The sequence below is a fragment of the Carassius gibelio genome, chromosome A22, assembly GCF_023724105.1.
Source record: "Carassius gibelio isolate Cgi1373 ecotype wild population from Czech Republic chromosome A22, carGib1.2-hapl.c, whole genome shotgun sequence".
NCBI classification, from domain to species: domain Eukaryota; kingdom Metazoa; phylum Chordata; class Actinopteri; order Cypriniformes; family Cyprinidae; genus Carassius; species Carassius gibelio.
Genome location: NC_068392.1, coordinates 594,688 through 619,321, shown reverse-complemented (window position 1 = coordinate 619,321; position 24,634 = coordinate 594,688). Strand labels below are relative to the sequence as shown.

The 24,634-nt window shown below is 51.7% G+C and overlaps 1 protein-coding gene and 2 long non-coding RNA genes across 3 annotated transcripts in view; all 3 read right to left on the bottom strand.

The window, feature by feature from the left end:
* LOC127942991 (hornerin-like) overlaps window positions 1-24,634 on the bottom strand; it is a 225,032-nt gene that overhangs the window by 135,018 nt on the left and 65,380 nt on the right. The window contains exons 6-8 of the mRNA XM_052539059.1: window positions 20,913-21,560; window positions 16,424-17,373; window positions 3,450-3,543 (exon numbers count right to left, since the gene is read on the bottom strand). Of these exons, the coding sequence (XP_052395019.1) occupies window positions 3,450-3,543; window positions 16,424-17,373; window positions 20,913-21,560 (1,692 nt within the window). The remainder of the gene's footprint in view (window positions 1-3,449; window positions 3,544-16,423; window positions 17,374-20,912; window positions 21,561-24,634) is intronic.
* Window positions 6,849-7,109, bottom strand: LOC127943007 (uncharacterized). Its single transcript, XR_008149525.1, has 2 exons — window positions 7,080-7,109; window positions 6,849-7,031 (listed from the first exon to the last, which is right to left on the bottom strand). It is a non-coding gene; the product is annotated as an uncharacterized LOC127943007 (long non-coding RNA).
* LOC127943002 (uncharacterized) lies at window positions 11,570-11,854 on the bottom strand. Its single transcript, XR_008149521.1, has 2 exons — window positions 11,801-11,854; window positions 11,570-11,752 (listed from the first exon to the last, which is right to left on the bottom strand). It is a non-coding gene; the product is annotated as an uncharacterized LOC127943002 (long non-coding RNA).

Genomic DNA, 24,634 nt, shown 5'->3' with positions numbered 1-24,634 from the left:
TCTACGTGTCTGTTCAGATCAAGACTTTTAAAGCCTACACATTCCTAAACTGTTAATTACTCTCTAACACTGAGCCACTTGTTTCTGCATTTCTTCAGGTTGTGTAATGAAGTCAACAGATCTTGTCACCTGTGTTACGTCTTTGAATAGCATGAGCGATGCTCAAGTATCCGAACAGATACAACAAAGCAGCAATCAACGAGAAATCCACTCGAGCGGTCATCCTCCCGACCTGTGATCTCACAACAAACTCTGCTGGAAAAGGCCCTGAATTTGTGCGTCAGAAGAAGCACACAAAGCTAAACCAACACGTGTTGCTGCAGTAGCAAACTCTGTGTAAAATGGGTTCCTAAAAAATCCAAGGAGATCAATTCCAACGTTGATCAAGCTCACCTGCCTGTAGCTTTCCAGTAGTCTGGAAGGCCTTAATTAGCTTGTTCAGGTGTGTTTGATGGGGGTTGGATGAGCTGAAAGCTGCATTCAAGCCATGTCATAATAATTAAGGTAGCCTAATTACGAGAGGATTGTGCTTTTCTACGGCAACACAATCAACTGCGAAATGAATCTGCAGTGGTCAGGTGGTACAGCGGTCATGTTGTGATACCGTACAAGAATTAAAATATATATTAATAAGTTCACGGTGTTAATATTTACTCTGAATTCTCTAAACGGGGACAGATATTAAAAGCAGCTGTAACTGTTATGAATATGAGAATATGATGTTAGTTCTTTAAATGTAAACTAGTTGTGAGGGACTGATGTGTTTGTAGCGCCACCCATCGACCATTAAACACTGACCCGCAGCAAAGGACTGATTAACTTGTAATCCATAGCCAGATAACTGAAATGAAGAACGAACTGCAATATTTCATAAAAGTACTAGTCAAACCATAGGATGGGTGTTAATTATTTTACTGTTCACATAATATTTTAGCTATAAAGCCGTATTTCAATTGCACGTAAATGGTTTGACTAGCAAAGACCCTAATGTTTCATAGTATTTATGTTTAAATTATACTGAAAACATTACACTGTTATGAAAATACTTGCAGTTTTGTAAAAGGTCTCATTAGGATTGTCTCATTACACCGTTTTGACCAGTAGGTGGAACCCGCGTGACACGAGTCAAATGACTCAAAACGGTGTATCTTTTTGTTGTTGACCGTATGCCGCAGGATCATATATTTCTCCGTGCAATTCGCTAACAGGGGTCCATTGTTCATTCCAGTCATAGTTTTGCAGAAGAAGAGTAAAGGTTTAAATGATTATATATATTTTTTTTTAAATGGCCAAAGCAAGTGAAAACTGGGATGAAGACAGTGTGATCAACATTCTCAAAAACTAAAGTCTTTCATTCCCCCTTTTTCACCCCATTTATTTGACATGTAGACCTTTACTAACAACAGAGTTTAGCTCCAAACCTAGTTAAACACACCTAGTGGCCCTGAAAGACCGGAGTTGCCTATCCCTGATCTACAGCAAGCCTCTGTCTGTTTCATGTTGGACTCTTCAAACGAAAAAGGCATTGAGGTTTCTTTCAGTGTTTGAGCCGTCTTGCGGTTTCTGAATTCCATTTACATACAAATAGCTAGTTAGTGTATAGTTTTAAATGAAACTAAATTTTTACCGTTAGTATAGGTGAGACAAGAGTGATTAGAAATTTAAGAATTAAACTTCATTGCATTTAAACAGTTCTGCTCACGTAAAAGGTTTCTATTTGGATGAGGGTAAGCCTCTATGAAACTACACATTACTCAGCAGAGAGTTTACGAACTACGTCCTGACTTACGAACAACTGGTGCAACCAAATAGTGTAGATTTAGTCACAAACTAGCTAGTGGTTATTAAAGCCTTGTGGTCTTAACGTTCTAATTTAAGAACTTACGAATGGCTGGTGCAACCCTACCCAGGTCTCAAGGAGAGGAACTTAAAAGCACTGTGAGAAACAGCCAAATAATACCAAAAAAAACCCAACTCTTCAAATCAAGCAATTCTTTATTTGAGGTGGAGCAGACCGAAAAGCTTTCAAAACAGTTGAGCAAACAAGGAAACCATGCCATAGGATTAACACTGAATTGAAAAGATCTCCAGTAAGCATTAAGCAAAAGTCCCATGTCCACTTCAATGACCACATCCCTGACCCTTCTGTTGACTTCTTCCCTGACCTCTTCCACTTCCATGTCCCTGTACCTGGCCTTGACAGCTTCCCTGACCCTGTCCGCTTCCCTGACCTTGTCCCTGTCCTTGACCCTGGCCTTGTCCCTGACCGCTTCCCTGACCGCGTCCCTGACCGCTTCCCTGACCCTGGCCTTGTCCCTGACCTTGTCCCTGACCGCTTCCCTGGCCCTGACCGCTTCCCTGGCCCTGTCCCTGACCGCTTCCCTGGCCCTGTCCCTGACCGCTTCCCTGGCCCTGTCCCTGACCCTGTCCCTGACCGCGTCCCTGGCCCTGTCCCTGGCCTTGTCCGCTTCCCTGGCCCTGACCGCTTCCCTGGCCTTGTCCCTGACCGCTTCCCTGGCCCTGTCCCTGGCCGCTTCCCTGGCCCTGTCCCTGACCCTGTCCCTGGCCGCTTCCCTGGCCCTGTCCCTGACCCTGTCCCTGACCGCTTCCCTGGCCCTGTCCCTGACCCTGTCCCTGACCGCTTCCCTGGCCCTGTCCCTGACCGCTTCCCTGTCCCTGTCCCTGACCCTGTCCCTGACCACTTCCCTGGCCCTGTCCCTGACCTTGTCCCTGACCGCTTCCCTGGCCCTGTCCCTGTCCCTGTCCCTGACCGCTTCCCTGGCCCTGTCCCTGACCGCTTCCCTGGCCCTGTCCCTGACCCTGTCCCTGACCGCTTCCCTGGCCCTGTCCTGGTCCCTGACCTTGACCTTGTCCCTGTCCTTGGCCCTGACCCTGGCCTTGTCCCTGGCCTTGACCCTGGCCTTGTCCCTGTCCTTGACCCTGACCCTGGCCGCTTCCCTGGCCTTGTCCCTGACCCTGGCCTTGTCCCTGGCCTTGTCCCTGGCCCTGGCCTTGTCCCTGGCCTTGTCCCTGGCCCTGGCCTTGTCCCTGGCCTTGTCCCTGGCCCTGGCCTTGTCCCTGTCCCTGTCCTTGTCCTTGGCCCTGACCACTTCCCTGGCCCTGTCCCTGGCCTTGTCCCTGTCCCTGGCCTTGTCCCTGTCCCTGGCCTTGTCCCTGTCCTTGGCCTTGTCCCTGTCCTTGGCCTTGTCCCTGTCCCTGGCCTTGTCCCTGTCCCTGGCCTTGTCCCTGGCCTTGTCCCTGTCCTTGTCCTTGGCCCTGACCGCTTCCCTGGCCCTGTCCCTGGCCTTGTCCCTGTCCTTGGCCCTGTCCTTGGCCCTGTCCTTGGCCCTGTCCTTGGCCCTGTCCTTGGCCCTGACCCTGGCCTTGGCCCTGACCGCTTCCTTGGCCTTGTCCCTGACCGCTTCCCTGGCCTTGTGCCTGTCCCTGACCTTGTCCCTGACCGCGTCCCTGGCCCTGTCCTTGTCCCTGGCCCTGTCCCTGGCCGCTTCCCTGGCCCTGTCCCTGACCGCTTCCCTGGCCCTGGCCGCTTCCCTGGCCCTGGCCGTTTCCCTGGCCCTGTCCCTGACCCTGTCCCTGTCCGCTTCCCTGGCCTTGTCCCAGACCCTGACCGCTTCCCTGGCCCTGTCCCTGACCCTGGCCCTGGCCTTGTCCCTGACCCTGGCCGCTTCCCTGGTCCTGGCCCTGTCCCTGGCCCTGGCCTTGTCCCTGGCCTTGTCCCTGGCCGCTTCCCTGACCTTGTCCCTGTCCTTGTCCCTGGCCGCTTCCCTGACCTTGTCCCTGTCCCTGACCGCGTCCCTGGCCCTGACCGCTTCCCTGGCCTTGTCCCTGACCTTGTCCTTGGCCCTGTCCCTGTCCACTTCCCTGGCCCTGTCCCTGACCCTGGCCGCTTCCCTGGCCCTGTCCCTGACCCTGGCCGCTTCCCTGGCCCTGTCCCTGACCCTGGCCGCTTCCCTGGCCCTGTCCCTGACCCTGGCCGCTTCCCTGGCCCTGACCCTGGCCGCTTCCCTGGCCCTGTCCCTGACCCTGGCCGCTTCCCTGGCCCTGTCCCTGACCCTGGCCGCTTCCCTGGCCCTGTCCACGAACCGGTCCATGTCCCTGACAGCTCATCTGACCTCTTCCCTGACCACGTGGTTCGCTGCATGCAAAGCCACCGGTGGTTGGGCAACACTTCTGTGTGGCAGGACACTGGCCATCATGGAAACAGCTTTCAGCACACAGTGGGATCATCTCTGGTAAGGGACACTGACCCGGCTTCACTGCGTGCACACAGACGGTCAGCTTTAGTTTGTGCACATAGTCAGCCACTTCAATATACAGCACGACACACTCAAAGCATGAACAGCAAGTTAGTATTATTCCTCTTTTGTGAAGTCATCCTGTGCATTAATCTATCCTAAGTGATAGATTCAAAACCTACTTCAGACGAGAACAAGGAAAAATTTCTGCTTAAAACCAACATGGAATTCAACGGGTTACGGGTGTTGTTTTAAGACCCTTAGCAGCCATTAAATGAAACTCACTGAAAACAGGCAGCACACAAACAGGCCCACAGTCAAATCGACAGCATTTGTGTCCTCCAGGGCAGTCTTCATCAGAAGAACATCCTCGACGGGCCGGCACGAACGTCAGCGTCGCCGGACAAAAACCATCCACTAGAGGATTCAAGAGGATCATTTTCAGAGGCCAGAGAGTGTGGCTTCAGCATTTGTGTATCAGGGCTTTAAATACAGATTCTACGTGTCTGTTCAGATCAAGACTTTTAAAGCCTACACATTCCTAAACTGTTAATTACTCTCTAACACTGAGCCACTTGTTTCTGCATTTCTTCAGGTTGTGTAATGAAGTCAACAGATCTTGTCACCTGTGTTACGTCTTTGAATAGCATGAGCGATGCTCAAGTATCCGAACAGATACAACAAAGCAGCAATCAACGAGAAATCCACTCGAGCGGTCATCCTCCCGACCTGTGATCTCACAACAAACTCTGCTGGAAAAGGCCCTGAATTTGTGCGTCAGAAGAAGCACACAAAGCTAAACCAACACGTGTTGCTGCAGTAGCAAACTCTGTGTAAAATGGGTTCCAAAAAAATCCAAGGAGATCAATTCCAACGTTGATCAAGCTCACCTGCCTGTAGCTTTCCAGTAGTCTGGAAGGCCTTAATTAGCTTGTTCAGGTGTGTTTGATGGGGGTTGGATGAGCTGAAAGCTGCATTCAAGCCATGTCATAATAATTAAGGTAGCCTAATTACGAGAGGATTGTGCTTTTCTACGGCAACACAATCAACTGCGAAATGAATCTGCAGTGGTCAGGTGGTACAGCGGTCATGTTGTGATACCGTACAAGAATTAAAATATATATTAATAAGTTCACGGTGTTAATATTTACTCTGAATTCTCTAAACGGGGACAGATATTAAAAGCAGCTGTAACTGTTATGAATATGAGAATATGATGTTAGTTCTTTAAATGTAAACTAGTTGTGAGGGACTGATGTGTTTGTAGCGCCACCCATCGACCATTAAACACTGACCCGCAGCAAAGGACTGATTAACTTGTAATCCATAGCCAGATAACTGAAATGAAGAACGAACTGCAATATTTCATAAAAGTACTAGTCAAACCATAGGATGGGTGTTAATTATTTTACTGTTCACATAATATTTTAGCTATAAAGCCGTATTTCAATTGCACGTAAATGGTTTGACTAGCAAAGACCCTAATGTTTCATAGTATTTATGTTTAAATTATACTGAAAACATTACACTGTTATGAAAATACTTGCAGTTTTGTAAAAGGTCTCATTAGGATTGTCTCATTACACCGTTTTGACCAGTAGGTGGAACCCGCGTGACACGAGTCAAATGACTCAAAACGGTGTATCTTTTTGTTGTTGACCGTATGCCGCAGGATCATATATTTCTCCGTGCAATTCGCTAACAGGGGTCCATTGTTCATTCCAGTCATAGTTTTGCAGAAGAAGAGTAAAGGTTTAAATGATTATATATATTTTTTTAAATGGCCAAAGCAAGTGAAAACTGGGATGAAGACAGTGTGATCAACATTCTCAAAAACTAAAGTCTTTCATTCCCCCTTTTTCACCCCATTTATTTGACATGTAGACCTTTACTAACAACAGAGTTTAGCTCCAAACCTAGTTAAACACACCTAGTGGCCCTGAAAGACCGGAGTTGCCTATCCCTGATCTACAGCAAGCCTCTGTCTGTTTCATGTTGGACTCTTCAAACGAAAAAGGCATTGAGGTTTCTTTCAGTGTTTGAGCCGTCTTGCGGTTTCTGAATTCCATTTACATACAAATAGCTAGTTAGTGTATAGTTTTAAATGAAACTAAATTTTTACCGTTAGTATAGGTGAGACAAGAGTGATTAGAAATTTAAGAATTAAACTTCATTGCATTTAAACAGTTCTGCTCACGTAAAAGGTTTCTATTTGGATGAGGGTAAGCCTCTATGAAACTACACATTACTCAGCAGAGAGTTTACGAACTACGTCCTGACTTACGAACAACTGGTGCAACCAAATAGTGTAGATTTAGTCACAAACTAGCTAGTGGTTATTAAAGCCTTGTGGTCTTAACGTTCTAATTTAAGAACTTACGAATGGCTGGTGCAACCCTACCCAGGTCTCAAGGAGAGGAACTTAAAAGCACTGTGAGAAACAGCCAAATAATACCAAAAAAAAACCCAACTCTTCAAATCAAGCAATTCTTTATTTGAGGTGGAGCAGACCGAAAAGCTTTCAAAACAGTTGAGCAAACAAGGAAACCATGCCATAGGATTAACACTGAATTGAAAAGATCTCCAGTAAGCATTAAGCAAAAGTCCCATGTCCACTTCAATGACCACATCCCTGACCCTTCTGTTGACTTCTTCCCTGACCTCTTCCACTTCCATGTCCCTGTACCTGGCCTTGACAGCTTCCCTGACCCTGTCCGCTTCCCTGACCTTGTCCCTGTCCCTGACCCTGGCCTTGTCCCTGACCGCTTCCCTGACCTTGTCCCTGTCCCTGACCCTGGCCTTGTCCCTGACCGCTTCCCTGACCCTGGCCTTGTCACTGACCTTGTCCCTGACCGCTTCCCTGGCCTTGTCCCTGGCCTTGTCCCTGACCGCTTCCCTGGCCCTGTCCCTGACCGCTTCCCTGGCCCTGTCCCTGGCCGCTTCCCTGGCCCTGTCCCTGGCCTTGTCCGCTTCCCTTGCCCTGACCGCTTCCCTGGCCTTGTCCGCTTCCCTGGCCCTGACCGCTTCCCTGGCCTTGTCCCTGGCCTTGTCCCTGACCGCTTCCCTGGCCCTGTCCCTGACCGCTTCCCTGGCCCTGTCCGCTTCCCTGTCCCTGACCCTGTCCCTGACCACTTCCCTGGCCCTGTCCCTGACCTTGTCCCTGACCGCTTCCCTGGCCCTGTCCCTGACCGCTTCCCTGTCCCTGACCGCTTCCCTGGCCCTGTCCCTGACCGCTTCCCTGGCCTTGTCCCTGACCCTGTCCCTGACCGCTTCCCTGGCCCTGTCCTTGTCCCTGACCTTGACCTTGACCTTGGCCTTGTCCCTGTCCCTGTCCTTGGCCCTGACCCTGGCCTTGTCCCTGTCCTTGTCCCTGACCCTGGCCGCTTCCCTGGCCTTGTCCCTGACCCTGGCCTTGTCCCTGACCCTGGCCTTGTCCCTGGCCTTGTCCCTGACCCTGGCCTTGTCCCTGACCCTGGCCGCTTCCCTGGCCTTGTCCCTGACCCTGTCCTTGTCCCTGTCCCTGGCCTTGTCCCTGGCCTTGGCCCTGACCCTGGCCTTGGCCCTGACCCTGGCCTTGGCCCTGACCCTGGCCTTGGCCCTGACCGCTTCCCTGGCCCTGTCCCTGGCCTTGTCCTTGACCTTGGCCTTGTCCCTGTCCTTGGCCTTGTCCCTGTCCTTGGCCCTGACCCTGGCCTTGGCCCTGTCCTTGGCCCTGACCCTGGCCTTGTCCCTGGCCTTGGCCCTGACCCTGGCCTTGGCCCTGACCGCTTCCTTGGCCTTGTCCCTGACCGCTTCCCTGGCCTTGTCCCTGACTGCTTCCCTGGCCTTGTCCCTGACCGCTTCCCTGGCCTTGTCCCTGTCCCTGACCTTGTCCCTGACCGCGTCCCTGGCCCTGTCCTTGTCCCTAGCCCTGTCCCTGGCCGCTTCCCTGGCCCTGTCCCTGACCGCTTCCCTGGCCTTGTCCCTGACCGCTTCCCTGGCCTTGTCCCTGACCGCTTCCCTGGCCCTGTCCCTGACCCTGTCCCTGTCCGCTTCCCTGGCCTTGTCCCAGACCCTGACCGCTTCCCTGGCCCTGTCCCTGACCCTGTCCCTGGCCTTGTCCCTGACCCTGTCCCTGACCGCTTCCCTGGCCCTGGCCCTGTCCCTGGCCCTGGCCTTGTCCCTGTCCCTGGCCCTGGCCTTGTCCCTGGCCTTGTCCCTGGCCGCTTCCCTGACCTTGTCCCTGGCCCTGACCGCTTCCCTGGCCTTGTCCCTGACCTTGTCCCTGGCCCTGTCCCTGTCCACTTCCCTGGCCCTGTCCCTGGCCGATTCCCTGGCCCTGTCCCTGACCTTGGCCGCTTCCCTGGCCCTGTCCCTGACCCTGGCCGCTTCCCTGGCCCTGTCCCTGACCCTGGCCGCTTCCCTGGCCCTGTCCCTGACCCTGGCCGCTTCCCTGGCCCTGTCCCTGACCCTGGCCGCTTCCCTGGCCCTGTCCCTGACCCTGGCCGCTTCCCTGGCCCTGTCCCTGACCCTGGCCGCTTCCCTGGCCCTGTCCCTGACCCTGGCCGCTTCCCTGGCCCTGTCCACGAACCGGTCCATGTCCCTGACAGCTCATCTGACCTCTTCCCTGACCACGTGGTTCGCTGCATGCAAAGCCACCGGTGGTTGGGCAACACTTCTGTGTGGCAGGACACTGGCCATCATGGAAACAGCTTTCAGCACACAGTGGGATCATCTCTGGTAAGGGACACTGACCCGGCTTCACTGCGTGCACACAGACGGTCAGCTTTAGTTTGTGCACATAGTCAGCCACTTCAATATACAGCACGACACACTCAAAGCATGAACAGCAAGTTAGTATTATTCCTCTTTTGTGAAGTCATCCTGTGCATTAATCTATCCTAAGTGATAGATTCAAAACCTACTTCAGACGAGAACAAGGAAAAATTTCTGCTTAAAACCAACATGGAATTCAACGGGTTACGGGTGTTGTTTTAAGACCCTTAGCAGCCATTAAATGAAACTCACTGAAAACAGGCAGCACACAAACAGGCCCACAGTCAAATCGACAGCATTTGTGTCCTCCAGGGCAGTCTTCATCAGAAGAACATCCTCGACGGGCCGGCACGAACGTCAGCGTCGCCGGACAAAAACCATCCACTAGAGGATTCAAGAGGATCATTTTCAGAGGCCAGAGAGTGTGGCTTCAGCATTTGTGTATCAGGGCTTTAAATACAGATTCTACGTGTCTGTTCAGATCAAGACTTTTAAAGCCTACACATTCCTAAACTGTTAATTACTCTCTAACACTGAGCCACTTGTTTCTGCATTTCTTCAGGTTGTGTAATGAAGTCAACAGATCTTGTCACCTGTGTTACGTCTTTGAATAGCATGAGCGATGCTCAAGTATCCGAACAGATACAACAAAGCAGCAATCAACGAGAAATCCACTCGAGCGGTCATCCTCCCGACCTGTGATCTCACAACAAACTCTGCTGGAAAAGGCCCTGAATTTGTGCGTCAGAAGAAGCACACAAAGCTAAACCAACACGTGTTGCTGCAGTAGCAAACTCTGTGTAAAATGGGTTCCTAAAAAATCCAAGGAGATCAATTCCAACGTTGATCAAGCTCACCTGCCTGTAGCTTTCCAGTAGTCTGGAAGGCCTTAATTAGCTTGTTCAGGTGTGTTTGATGGGGGTTGGATGAGCTGAAAGCTGCATTCAAGCCATGTCATAATAATTAAGGTAGCCTAATTACGAGAGGATTGTGCTTTTCTACGGCAACACAATCAACTGCGAAATGAATCTGCAGTGGTCAGGTGGTACAGCGGTCATGTTGTGATACCGTACAAGAATTAAAATATATATTAATAAGTTCACGGTGTTAATATTTACTCTGAATTCTCTAAACGGGGACAGATATTAAAAGCAGCTGTAACTGTTATGAATATGAGAATATGATGTTAGTTCTTTAAATGTAAACTAGTTGTGAGGGACTGATGTGTTTGTAGCGCCACCCATCGACCATTAAACACTGACCCGCAGCAAAGGACTGATTAACTTGTAATCCATAGCCAGATAACTGAAATGAAGAACGAACTGCAATATTTCATAAAAGTACTAGTCAAACCATAGGATGGGTGTTAATTATTTTACTGTTCACATAATATTTTAGCTATAAAGCCGTATTTCAATTGCACGTAAATGGTTTGACTAGCAAAGACCCTAATGTTTCATAGTATTTATGTTTAAATTATACTGAAAACATTACACTGTTATGAAAATACTTGCAGTTTTGTAAAAGGTCTCATTAGGATTGTCTCATTACACCGTTTTGACCAGTAGGTGGAACCCGCGTGACACGAGTCAAATGACTCAAAACGGTGTATCTTTTTGTTGTTGACCGTATGCCGCAGGATCATATATTTCTCCGTGCAATTCGCTAACAGGGGTCCATTGTTCATTCCAGTCATAGTTTTGCAGAAGAAGAGTAAAGGTTTAAATGATTATATATTTTTTTTTAAATGGCCAAAGCAAGTGAAAACTGGGATGAAGACAGTGTGATCAACATTCTCAAAAACTAAAGTCTTTCATTCCCCCTTTTTCACCCCATTTATTTGACATGTAGACCTTTACTAACAACAGAGTTTAGCTCCAAACCTAGTTAAACACACCTAGTGGCCCTGAAAGACCGGAGTTGCCTATCCCTGATCTACAGCAAGCCTCTGTCTGTTTCATGTTGGACTCTTCAAACGAAAAAGGCATTGAGGTTTCTTTCAGTGTTTGAGCCGTCTTGCGGTTTCTGAATTCCATTTACATACAAATAGCTAGTTAGTGTATAGTTTTAAATGAAACTAAATTTTTACCGTTAGTATAGGTGAGACAAGAGTGATTAGAAATTTAAGAATTAAACTTCATTGCATTTAAACAGTTCTGCTCACGTAAAAGGTTTCTATTTGGATGAGGGTAAGCCTCTATGAAACTACACATTACTCAGCAGAGAGTTTACGAACTACGTCCTGACTTACGAACAACTGGTGCAACCAAATAGTGTAGATTTAGTCACAAACTAGCTAGTGGTTATTAAAGCCTTGTGGTCTTAACGTTCTAATTTAAGAACTTACGAATGGCTGGTGCAACCCTACCCAGGTCTCAAGGAGAGGAACTTAAAAGCACTGTGAGAAACAGCCAAATAATACCAAAAAAAACCCAACTCTTCAAATCAAGCAATTCTTTATTTGAGGTGGAGCAGACCGAAAAGCTTTCAAAACAGTTGAGCAAACAAGGAAACCATGCCATAGGATTAACACTGAATTGAAAAGATCTCCAGTAAGCATTAAGCAAAAGTCCCATGTCCACTTCAATGACCACATCCCTGACCCTTCTGTTGACTTCTTCCCTGACCTCTTCCACTTCCATGTCCCTGTACCTGGCCTTGACAGCTTCCCTGACCCTGTCCGCTTCCCTGACCTTGTCCCTGTCCCTGACCCTGGCCTTGTCCCTGACCGCTTCCCTGACCTTGTCCCTGTCCCTGACCCTGGCCTTGTCCCTGACCGCTTCCCTGACCCTGGCCTTGTCCCTGACCGCTTCCCTGGCCCTGACCGCTTCCCTGGCCTTGTCCCTGACCGCTTCCCTGGCCCTGTCCCTGACCGCTTCCCTGGCCCTGTCCCTGGCCGCTTCCCTGGCCCTGTCCCTGGCCTTGTCCGCTTCCCTTGCCCTGACCGCTTCCCTGGCCTTGTCCGCTTCCCTGGCCCTGACCGCTTCCCTGGCCTTGTCCCTGGCCTTGTCCCTGACCGCTTCCCTGGCCCTGTCCCTGACCGCTTCCCTGGCCCTGTCCGCTTCCCTGTCCCTGTCCCTGACCCTGTCCCTGACCACTTCCCTGGCCCTGTCCCTGACCTTGTCCCTGACCGCTTCCCTGGCCCTGTCCCTGACCTTGTCCCTGACCGCTTCCCTGTCCCTGACCGCTTCCCTGGCCCTGTCCCTGACCGCTTCCCTGGCCCTGTCCCTGACCGCTTCCCTGGCCTTGTCCCTGACCCTGTCCCTGACCGCTTCCCTGGCCCTGTCCTTGTCCCTGACCTTGACCTTGACCTTGGCCTTGTCCCTGTCCTTGGCCCTGACCCTGGCCTTGTCCCTGTCCTTGTCCCTGACCCTGGCCGCTTCCCTGGCCTTGTCCCTGACCCTGGCCTTGTCCCTGTCCTTGGCCTTGTCCCTGTCCTTGTCCCTGTCCCTGGCCTTGTCCCTGACCCTGGCCTTGTCCCTGACCCTGGCCTTGTCCCTGACCCTGGCCTTGTCCCTGACCGCTTCCCTGGCCCTGTCCCTGGCCTTGTCCTTGACCTTGGCCTTGTCCCTGTCCTTGGCCTTGTCCCTGTCCTTGGCCCTGACCCTGGCCTTGGCCCTGTCCTTGGCCCTGACCCTGGCCTTGTCCCTGTCCTTGGCCCTGACCCTGGCCTTGGCCCTGACCGCTTCCTTGGCCTTGTCCCTGACCGCTTCCCTGGCCTTGTCCCTGACCGCTTCCCTGGCCTTGTCCCTGACCGCTTCCCTGGCCTTGTCCCTGACCGCGTCCCTGGCCCTGTCCTTGTCCCTGGCCCTGTCCCTGGCCCTGTCCCTGACCGCTTCCCTGGCCCTGGCCCTGACCCTGGCCTTGTCCCTGACCGCTTCCCTGGCCTTGTCCCTGACCGCTTCCCTGGCCCTGTCCCTGACCCTGTCCCTGTCCGCTTCCCTGGCCTTGTCCCAGACCCTGACCGCTTCCCTGGCCCTGTCCCTGACCCTGTCCCTGGCCCTGGCCTTGTCCCTGACCCTGTCCCTGACCGCTTCCCTGGCCCTGGCCCTGTCCCTGTCCCTGGCCCTGGCCTTGTCCCTGTCCCTGGCCCTGGCCTTGTCCCTGGCCGCTTCCCTGACCTTGTCCCTGTCCCTGACCGCGTCCCTGGCCCTGACCGCTTCCCTGGCCTTGTCCCTGACCTTGTCCCTGGCCCTGTCCCTGTCCACTTCCCTGGCCCTGTCCCTGGCCGCTTCCCTGGCCCTGTCCCTGACCTTGGCCGCTTCCCTGGCCCTGTCCCTGACCCTGGCCTCTTCCCTGGCCCTGTCCCTGACCCTGGCCGCTTCCCTGGCCCTGTCCCTGACCCTGGCCGCTTCCCTGGCCCTGTCCCTGACCCTGGCCGCTTCCCTGGCCCTGTCCACGAACCGGTCCATGTCCCTGACAGCTCATCTGACCTCTTCCCTGACCACGTGGTTCGCTGCATGCAAAGCCACCGGTGGTTGGGCAACACTTCTGTGTGGCAGGACACTGGCCATCATGGAAACAGCTTTCAGCACACAGTGGGATCATCTCTGGTAAGGGACACTGACCCGGCTTCACTGCGTGCACACAGACGGTCAGCTTTAGTTTGTGCACATAGTCAGCCACTTCAATATACAGCACGACACACTCAAAGCATGAACAGCAAGTTAGTATTATTCCTCTTTTGTGAAGTCATCCTGTGCATTAATCTATCCTAAGTGATAGATTCAAAACCTACTTCAGACGAGAACAAGGAAAAATTTCTGCTTAAAACCAACATGGAATTCAACGGGTTACGGGTGTTGTTTTAAGACCCTTAGCAGCCATTAAATGAAACTCACTGAAAACAGGCAGCACACAAACAGGCCCACAGTCAAATCGACAGCATTTGTGTCCTCCAGGGCAGTCTTCATCAGAAGAACATCCTCGACGGGCCGGCACGAACGTCAGCGTCGCCGGACAAAAACCATCCACTAGAGGATTCAAGAGGATCATTTTCAGAGGCCAGAGAGTGTGGCTTCAGCATTTGTGTATCAGGGCTTTAAATACAGATTCTACGTGTCTGTTCAGATCAAGACTTTTAAAGCCTACACATTCCTAAACTGTTAATTACTCTCTAACACTGAGCCACTTGTTTCTGCATTTCTTCAGGTTGTGTAATGAAGTCAACAGATCTTGTCACCTGTGTTACGTCTTTGAATAGCATGAGCGATGCTCAAGTATCCGAACAGATACAACAAAGCAGCAATCAACGAGAAATCCACTCGAGCGGTCATCCTCCCGACCTGTGATCTCACAACAAACTCTGCTGGAAAAGGCCCTGAATTTGTGCGTCAGAAGAAGCACACAAAGCTAAACCAACACGTGTTGCTGCAGTAGCAAACTCTGTGTAAAATGGGTTCCTAAAAAATCCAAGGAGATCAATTCCAACGTTGATCAAGCTCACCTGCCTGTAGCTTTCCAGTAGTCTGGAAGGCCTTAATTAGCTTGTTCAGGTGTGTTTGATGGGGGTTGGATGAGCTGAAAGCTGCATTCAAGCCATGTCATAATAATTAAGGTAGCCTAATTACGAGAGGATTGTGCTTTTCTACGGCAACACAATCAACTGCGAAATGAATCTGCAGTGGTCAGGTGGTACAGCGGTCATGTTGTGATACCGTACAAGAATTAAAATATATATTAATAAGTTCACGGTGTTAATATTTACTCTGAATTCTCTAAACGGGGACAGATATTAAAAGCAGCTGTAACTGTTATGAATATGAGAATATGATGTTAGTTCTTTAAATGTAAACTAGTTGTGAGGGACTGATGTGTTTGTAGCGCCACCCATCGACCATTAAACACTGACCCGCAGCAAAGGACTGATTAACTTGTAATCCATAGCCAGATAACTGAAATGAAGAACGAACTGCAATATTTCATAAAAGTACTAGTCAAACCATAGGATGGGTGTTAATTATTTTACTGTTCACATAATATTTTAGCTATAAAGCCGTATTTCAATTGCACGTAAATGGTTTGACTAGCAAAGACCCTAATGTTTCATAGTATTTATGTTTAAATTATACTGAAAACATTACACTGTTATGAAAATACTTGCAGTTTTGTAAAAGGTCTCATTAGGATTGTCTCATTACACCGTTTTGACCAGTAGGTGGAACCCGCGTGACACGAGTCAAATGACTCAAAACGGTGTATCTTTTTGTTGTTGACCGTATGCCGCAGGATCATATATTTCTCCGTGCAATTCGCTAACAGGGGTCCATTGTTCATTCCAGTCATAGTTTTGCAGAAGAAGAGTAAAGGTTTAAATGATTATATATTTTTTTTTAAATGGCCAAAGCAAGTGAAAACTGGGATGAAGACAGTGTGATCAACATTCTCAAAAACTAAAGTCTTTCATTCCCCCTTTTTCACCCCATTTATTTGACATGTAGACCTTTACTAACAACAGAGTTTAGCTCCAAACCTAGTTAAACACACCTAGTGGCCCTGAAAGACCGGAGTTGCCTATCCCTGATCTACAGCAAGCCTCTGTCTGTTTCATGTTGGACTCTTCAAACGAAAAAGGCATTGAGGTTTCTTTCAGTGTTTGAGCCGTCTTGCGGTTTCTGAATTCCATTTACATACAAATAGCTAGTTAGTGTATAGTTTTAAATGAAACTAAATTTTTACCGTTAGTATAGGTGAGACAAGAGTGATTAGAAATTTAAGAATTAAACTTCATTGCATTTAAACAGTTCTGCTCACGTAAAAGGTTTCTATTTGGATGAGGGTAAGCCTCTATGAAACTACACATTACTCAGCAGAGAGTTTACGAACTACGTCCTGACTTACGAACAACTGGTGCAACCAAATAGTGTAGATTTAGTCACAAACTAGCTAGTGGTTATTAAAGCCTTGTGGTCTTAACGTTCTAATTTAAGAACTTACGAATGGCTGGTGCAACCCTACCCAGGTCTCAAGGAGAGGAACTTAAAAGCACTGTGAGAAACAGCCAAATAATACCAAAAAAAACCCAACTCTTCAAATCAAGCAATTCTTTATTTGAGGTGGAGCAGACCGAAAAGCTTTCAAAACAGTTGAGCAAACAAGGAAACCATGCCATAGGATTAACACTGAATTGAAAAGATCTCCAGTAAGCATTAAGCAAAAGTCCCATGTCCACTTCAATGACCACATCCCTGACCCTTCTGTTGACTTCTTCCCTGACCTCTTCCACTTCCATGTCCCTGTACCTGGCCTTGACAGCTTCCCTGACCCTGTCCGCTTCCCTGACCTTGTCCCTGTCCCTGACCCTGGCCTTGTCCCTGACCGCTTCCCTGACCTTGTCCCTGTCCCTGACCCTGGCCTTGTCCCTGACCGCTTCCCTGACCCTGGCCTTGTCCCTGACCGCTTCCCTGGCCCTGACCGCTTCCCTGGCCTTGTCCCTGACCGCTTCCCTGGCCCTGTCCCTGACCGCTTCCCTGGCCCTGTCCCTGGCCGCTTCCCTGGCCCTGTCCCTGGCCTTGTCCGCTTCCCTTGCCCTGACCGCTTCCCTGGCCTTGTCCGCTTCCCTGGCCCTGACCGCTTCCCTGGCCTTGTCCCTGGCCTTGTCCCTGACCGCTTCCCTGGCCCTGTCCCTGACCGCTTCCCTGGCCCTGTCCGCTTCCCTGTCCCTGTCCCTGACCCTGTCCCTGACCACTTCCCTGGCCCTGTCCCTGACCTTGTCCCTGACCGCTTCCCTGGCCCTGTCCCTGACCTTGTCCCTGACCGCTTCCCTGTCCCTGACCGCTTCCCTGGCCCTGTCCCTGACCGCTTCCCTGGCCCTGTCCCTGACCGCTTCCCTGGCCTTGTCCCTGACCCTGTCCCTGACCGCTTCCCTGGCCCTGTCCTTGTCCCTGACCTTGACCTTGACCTTGGCCTTGTCCCTGTCCCTGTCCTTGGCCCTGACCCTGGCCTTGTCCCTGGCCGCTTCCCTGGCCTTGTCCCTGACCCTGGCCTTGTCCCTGTCCTTGGCCTTGTCCCTGTCCTTGTCCCTGTCCCTGGCCTTGTCCCTGACCCTGGCCTTGTCCCTGACCCTGGCCTTGTCCCTGACCCTGGCCTTGTCCCTGACCCTGGCCTTGTCCCTGACCGCTTCCCTGGCCCTGTCCCTGGCCTTGTCCTTGACCTTGGCCTTGTCCCTGTCCTTGGCCTTGTCCCTGTCCTTGGCCCTGACCCTGGCCTTGGCCCTGTCCTTGGCCCTGACCCTGGCCTTGTCCCTGTCCTTGGCCCTGACCCTGGCCTTGGCCCTGACCGCTTCCTTGGCCTTGTCCCTGACCGCTTCCCTGGCCTTGTCCCTGACCGCTTCCCTGGCCTTGTCCCTGACCGCTTCCCTGGCCTTGTCCCTGACCGCGTCCCTGGCCCTGTCCTTGTCCCTGGCCCTGTCCCTGGCCCTGTCCCTGACCGCTTCCCTGGCCCTGGCCCTGACCCTGGCCTTGTCCCTGACCGCTTCCCTGGCCTTGTCCCTGACCGCTTCCCTGGCCCTGTCCCTGACCCTGTCCCTGTCCGCTTCCCTGGCCTTGTCCCAGACCCTGACCGCTTCCCTGGCCCTGTCCCTGACCCTGTCCCTGGCCCTGGCCTTGTCCCTGACCCTGTCCCTGACCGCTTCCCTGGCCCTGGCCCTGTCCCTGGCCCTGGCCTTGTCCCTGTCCCTGGCCCTGGCCTTGTCCCTGGCCGCTTCCCTGACCTTGTCCCTGTCCCTGACCGCGTCCCTGGCCCTGACCGCTTCCCTGGCCTTGTCCCTGACCTTGTCCCTGGCCCTGTCCCTGTCCACTTCCCTGGCCCTGTCCCTGGCCGCTTCCCTGGCCCTGTCCCTGACCTTGGCCGCTTCCCTGGCCCTGTCCCTGACCCTGGCCTCTTCCCTGGCCCTGTCCCTGACCCTGGCCGCTTCCCTGGCCCTGTCCCTGACCCTGGCCGCTTCCCTGGCCCTGTCCCTGACCCTGGCCGCTTCCCTGGCCCTGTCCCTGACCCTGGCCGCTTCCCTGGCCCTGTCCACGAACCGGTCCATGTCCCTGACAGCTCATCTGACCTCTTCCCTGACCACGTGGTTCGCTGCATGCAAAGCCACCGGTGGTTGGGCAACACTTCTGTGTGGCAGGACACTGGCCATCATGGAAACAGCTTTCAGCACACAGTGGGATCATCTCTGGTAAGGGACACTGACCCGGCTTCACTGCGTGCACACAGACGGTCAGCTTTAGTTTGTGCACATAGTCAGCCACTTCAATATACAGCACGACACACTCAAAGCATGAACAGCAAGTTAGTATTATTCCTCTTTTGTGAAGTCATCCTGTGCATTAATCTATCCTAAGTGATAGATTCAAAACCTACTTCAGACGAGAACAAGGAAAAATTTCTGCTTAAAACCAACATGGAATTCAACGGGTTACGGGTGTTGTTTTAAGACCCTTAGCAGCCATTAAATGAAACTCACTGAAAACAGGCAGCACACAAACAGGCCCACAGTCAAATCGACAGCATTTGTGTCCTCCAGGGCAGTCTTCATCAGAAGAACATCCTCGACGGGCCGGCACGAACGTCAGCGTCGCCGGACAAAAACCATCCACTAGAGGATTCAAGAGGATCATTTTCAGAGGCCAGAGAGTGTGGCTTCAGCATTTGTGTATCAGGGCTTTAAATACAGATTCTACGTGTCTGTTCAGATCAAGACTTTTAAAGCCTACACATTCCTAAACTGTTAATTACTCTCTAACACTGAGCCACTTGTTTCTGCATTTCTTCAGGTTGTGTAATGAAGTCAACAGATCTCGTCACCTGTGTTACGTCTTTGAATAGCATGAGCGATGCTCAAGTATCCGAACAGATACAACAAAGCAGCAATCAACGAGAAATCCACTCGAGCGGTCATCCTCCCGACCTGTGATCTCACAACAAACTCTGCTGGAAAAGGCCCTGAATTTGTGCGTCAGAAGAAGCACACAAAGCTAAACCAACACGTGTTGCTGCAGTAGCAAACTCTGTGTAAAATGGGTTCCTAAAAAATCCAAGGAGATCAATTCCAACGTTGATCAAGCTCACCTGCCTGTAGCTTTCCAGTAGTCTGGAAGGCCTTAATTAGCTTGTTCAGGTGTGTTTGATGGGGGTTGGATGAGCTGAAAGCTGCATTCAAGCCATGTCATAATAATTAAGGTAGCCTAATTACGAGAGGATTGTGCTTTTCTACGGCAACACAATCAACTGCGAAATGAATCTGCAGTGGTCAGGTGGTACAGCGGTCATGTTGTGATACCGTACAAGAATTAAAATATATATTAATAAGTTCACGGTGTTAATATTTACTCTGAATTCTCTAAACGGGGACAGATATTAAAAGCAGCTGTAACTGTTATGAATATGAGAATATGATGTTAGTTCTTTAAATGTAAACTAGTTGTGAGGGACTGATGTGTTTGTAGCGCCACCCATCGACCATTAAACACTGACCCGCAGCAAAGGACTGATTAACTTGTAATCCATAGCCAGATAACTGAAATGAAGAACGAACTGCAATATTTCATAAAAGTACTAGTCAAACCATAGGATGGGTGTTAATTATTTTACTGTTCACATAATATTTTAGCTATAAAGCCGTATTTCAATTGCACGTAAATGGTTTGACTAGCAAAGACCCTAATGTTTCATAGTATTTATGTTTAAATTATACTGAAAACATTACACTGTTATGAAAATACTTGCAGTTTTGTAAAAGGTCTCATTAGGATTGTCTCATTACACCGTTTTGACCAGTAGGTGGAACCCGCGTGACACGAGTCAAATGACTCAAAACGGTGTATCTTTTTGTTGTTGACCGTATGCCGCAGGATCATATATTTCTCCGTGCAATTCGCTAACAGGGGTCCATTGTTCATTCCAGTCATAGTTTTGCAGAAGAAGAGTAAAGGTTTAAATGATTATATATTTTTTTTTAAATGGCCAAAGCAAGTGAAAACTGGGATGAAGACAGTGTGATCAACATTCTCAAAAACTAAAGTCTTTCATTCCCCCTTTTTCACCCCATTTATTTGACATGTAGACCTTTACTAACAACAGAGTTTAGCTCCAAACCTAGTTAAACACACCTAGTGGCCCTGAAAGACCGGAGTTGCCTATCCCTGATCTACAGCAAGCCTCTGTCTGTTTCATGTTGGACTCTTCAAACGAAAAAGGCATTGAGGTTTCTTTCAGTGTTTGAGCCGTCTTGCGGTTTCTGAATTCCATTTACATACAAATAGCTAGTTAGTGTATAGTTTTAAATGAAACTAAATTTTTACCGTTAGTATAGGTGAGACAAGAGTGATTAGAAATTTAAGAATTAAACTTCATTGCATTTAAACAGTTCTGCTCACGTAAAAGGTTTCTATTTGGATGAGGGTAAGCCTCTATGAAACTACACATTACTCAGCAGAGAGTTTACGAACTACGTCCTGACTTACGAACAACTGGTGCAACCAAATAGTGTAGATTTAGTCACAAACTAGCTAGTGGTTATTAAAGCCTTGTGGTCTTAACGTTCTAATTTAAGAACTTACGAATGGCTGGTGCAACCCTACCCAGGTCTCAAGGAGAGGAACTTAAAAGCACTGTGAGAAACAGCCAAATAATACCAAAAAAAACCCAACTCTTCAAATCAAGCAATTCTTTATTTGAGGTGGAGCAGACCGAAAAGCTTTCAAAACAGTTGAGCAAACAAGGAAACCATGCCATAGGATTAACACTGAATTGAAAAGATCTCCAGTAAGCATTAAGCAAAAGTCCCATGTCCACTTCAATGACCACATCCCTGACCCTTCTGTTGACTTCTTCCCTGACCTCTTCCACTTCCATGTCCCTGTACCTGGCCTTGACAGCTTCCCTGACCCTGTCCGCTTCCCTGACCTTGTCCCTGACCGCTTCCCTGACCTTGTCCCTGTCCCTGACCCTGGCCTTGTCCCTGACCGCTTCCCTGACCCTGGCCTTGTCCCTGACCGCTTCCCTGGCCCTGACCGCTTCCCTGGCCTTGTCCCTGGCCCTGTCCCTGACCGCTTCCCTGGCCCTGTCCCTGACCGCTTCCCTGGCCCTGTCCCTGGCCGCTTCCCTGGCCCTGTCCCTGGCCTTGTCCGCTTCCCTGGCCCTGACCGCTTCCCTGGCCTTGTCCGCTTCCCTGGCCCTGACCGCTTCCCTGGCCTTGTCCCTGGCCTTGTCCCTGGCCGCTTCCCTGGCCCTGTCCCTGACCGCTTCCCTGGCCTTGTCCCTGGCCTTGTCCCTGGCCGCTTCCCTGTCCCTGTCCCTGACCCTGTCCCTGACCGCTTCCCTGTCCCTGTCCCTGTCCCTGACCGCTTCCCTGGCCCTGTCCCTGACCCTGTCCCTGACCGCTTCCCTGGCCCTGTCCCTGACCCTGTCCCTGACCGCTTCCCTGTCCCTGACCCTGTCCCTGACCACTTCCCTGGCCTTGTCCCTGACCCTGTCCCTGACCGCGTCCCTGGCCCTGGCCTTGTCCGCTTCCCTGGCCCTGTCCCTGACCGCTTCCCTGGCCTTGTCCCTGGCCTTGTCCCTGACCGCTTCCCTGGCCCTGTCCCTGGCCGCTTCCCTGGCCTTGTCCCTGACCCTGTCCCTGGCCGCTTCCCTGACCCTGTCCCTGACCGCTTCCCTGGCCCTGTCCCTGACCCTGTCCCTGACCGCTTCCCTGTCCCTGTCCCTGACCTTGTCCCTGACCGCTTCCCTGGCCCTGTCCCTGGCCCTGTCCCTGACCGCTTCCCTGGCCCTGTCCCTGACCGCTTCCCTGGCCCTGTCCCTGACCGCTTCCCTGGCCCTGTCCCTGACCGCTTCCCTGGCCCTGTCCGCTTCCCTGGCCCTGTCCCTGACCGCTTCCCTGGCCCTGTCCCTGACCCTGTCCCTGACCGCTTCCCTGGCCCTGTCCTTGTCCCTGACCTTGACCTTGACCTTGACCTTGGCCTTGTCCCTGTCCTTGGCCTTGTCCCTGTCCTTGGCCCTGACCCTGGCCTTGTCCCTGACCCTGGCCTTGTCCCTGTCCTTGTCCCTGACCCTGGCCGCTTCCCTGGCCTTGTCCCTGACCCTGGCCTTGTCCCTGGCCTTGTCCCTGACCCTGGCCTTGTCCCTGGCCCTGACCGCTTCCCTGGCCCTGTCCCTGGCCTTGTCCTTGGCCTTGTCCCTGTCCTTGGCCTTGTCCCTGTCCTTGGCCTTGTCCCTGACCGCTTCCCTGGCCCTGTCCCTGGCCTTGTCCTTGACCTTGGCCTTGTCCCTGTCCTTGGCCTTGTCCCTGTCCTTGGCCCTGACCCTGGCCTTGGCCCTGTCCTTGGCCCTGACCCTGGCCTTGTCCCTGTCCTTGGCCCTGACCCTGGCCTTGGCCCTGACCCTGGCCTTGGCCTTGTCCCTGACCGCTTCCCTGGCCTTGTCCCTGACCGCTTCCCTGGCCTTGTCCCTGTCCCTGACCTTGTCCCTGACCGCGTCCCTGGCCCTGTCCTTGTCCCTGGCCCTGTCCCTGGCCGCTTCCCTGGCCCTGTCCCTGACCGCTTCCCTGGCCCTGGCCCTGACCCTGGCCTTGTCCCTGACCGCTTCCCTGGCCTTGTCCCTGACCGCTTCCCTGGCCCTGTCCCTGACCCTGTCCCTGTCCGCTTCCCTGGCCTTGTCCCAGACCCTGACCGCTTCCCTGGCCCTGTCCCTGACCCTGTCCCTGGCCTTGTCCCTGACCCTGTCCCTGACCGCTTCCCTGGCCCTGGCCCTGTCCCTGGCCCTGGCCTTGTCCCTGTCCCTGGCCCTGGCCTTGTCCCTGGCCCTGGCCTTGTCCCTGGCCTTGTCCCTGGCCGCTTCCCTGACCCTGTCCCTGTCCCTGACCGCGTCCCTGGCCCTGACCGCTTCCCTGGCCTTGTCCCTGACCTTGTCCCTGGCCCTGTCCCTGTCCGCTTCCCTGGCCCTGTCCCTGACCTTGGCCGCTTCCCTGGCCCTGTCCCTGACCCTGGCCGCTTCCCTGGCCCTGTCCCTGACCCTGGCCGCTTCCCTGGCCCTGTCCCTGACCCTGGCCGCTTCCCTGGCCCTGTCCCTGACCCTGGCCGCTTCCCTGGCCCTGTCCCTGACCCTGGCCGCTTCCCTGGCCCTGTCCCTGACCCTGGCCGCTTCCCTGGCCCTGTCCCTGACCCTGGCCGCTTCCCTGGCCCTGTCCACGAACCGGTCCATGTCCCTGACAGCTCATCTGACCTCTTCCCTGACCACGTGGTTCGCTGCATGCAAAGCCACCGGTGGTTGGGCAACACTTCTGTGTGGCAGGACACTGGCCATCATGGAAACAGCTTTCAGCACACAGTGGGATCATCTCTGGTAAGGGACACTGACCCGGCTTCACTGCGTGCACACAGACGGTCAGCTTTAGTTTGTGCACATAGTCAGCCACTTCAATATACAGCACGACACACTCAAAGCATGAACAGCAAGTTAGTATTATTCCTCTTTTGTGAAGTCATCCTGTGCATTAATCTATCCTAAGTGATAGATTCAAAACCTACTTCAGACGAGAACAAGGAAAAATTTCTGCTTAAAACCAACATGGAATTCAACGGGTTACGGGTGTTGTTTTAAGACCCTTAGCAGCCATTAAATGAAACTCACTGAAAACAGGCAGCACACAAACAGGCCCACAGTCAAATCGACAGCATTTGTGTCCTCCAGGGCAGTCTTCATCAGAAGAACATCCTCGACGGGCCGGCACGAACGTCAGCGTCGCCGGACAAAAACCATCCACTAGAGGATTCAAGAGGATCATTTTCAGAGGCCAGAGAGTGTGGCTTCAGCATTTGTGTATCAGGGCTTTAAATACAGATTCTACGTGTCTGTTCAGATCAAGACTTTTAAAGCCTACACATTCCTAAACTGTTAATTACTCTCTAACACTGAGCCACTTGTTTCTGCATTTCTTCAGGTTGTGTAATGAAGTCAACAGATCTCGTCACCTGTGTTACGTCTTTGAATAGCATGAGCGATGCTCAAGTATCCGAACAGATACAACAAAGCAGCAATCAACGAGAAATCCACTCGAGCGGTCATCCTCCCGACCTGTGATCTCACAACAAACTCTGCTGGAAAAGGCCCTGAATTTGTGCGTCAGAAGAAGCACACAAAGCTAAACCAACACGTGTTGCTGCAGTAGCAAACTCTGTGTAAAATGGGTTCCTAAAAAATCCAAGGAGATCAATTCCAACGTTGATCAAGCTCACCTGCCTGTAGCTTTCCAGTAGTCTGGAAGGCCTTAATTAGCTTGTTCAGGTGTGTTTGATGGGGGTTGGATGAGCTGAAAGCTGCATTCAAGCCATGTCATAATAATTAAGGTAGCCTAATTACGAGAGGATTGTGCTTTTCTACGGCAACACAATCAACTGCGAAATGAATCTGCAGTGGTCAGGTGGTACAGCGGTCATGTTGTGATACCGTACAAGAATTAAAATATATATTAATAAGTTCACGGTGTTAATATTTACTCTGAATTCTCTAAACGGGGACAGATATTAAAAGCAGCTGTAACTGTTATGAATATGAGAATATGATGTTAGTTCTTTAAATGTAAACTAGTTGTGAGGGACTGATGTGTTTGTAGCGCCACCCATCGACCA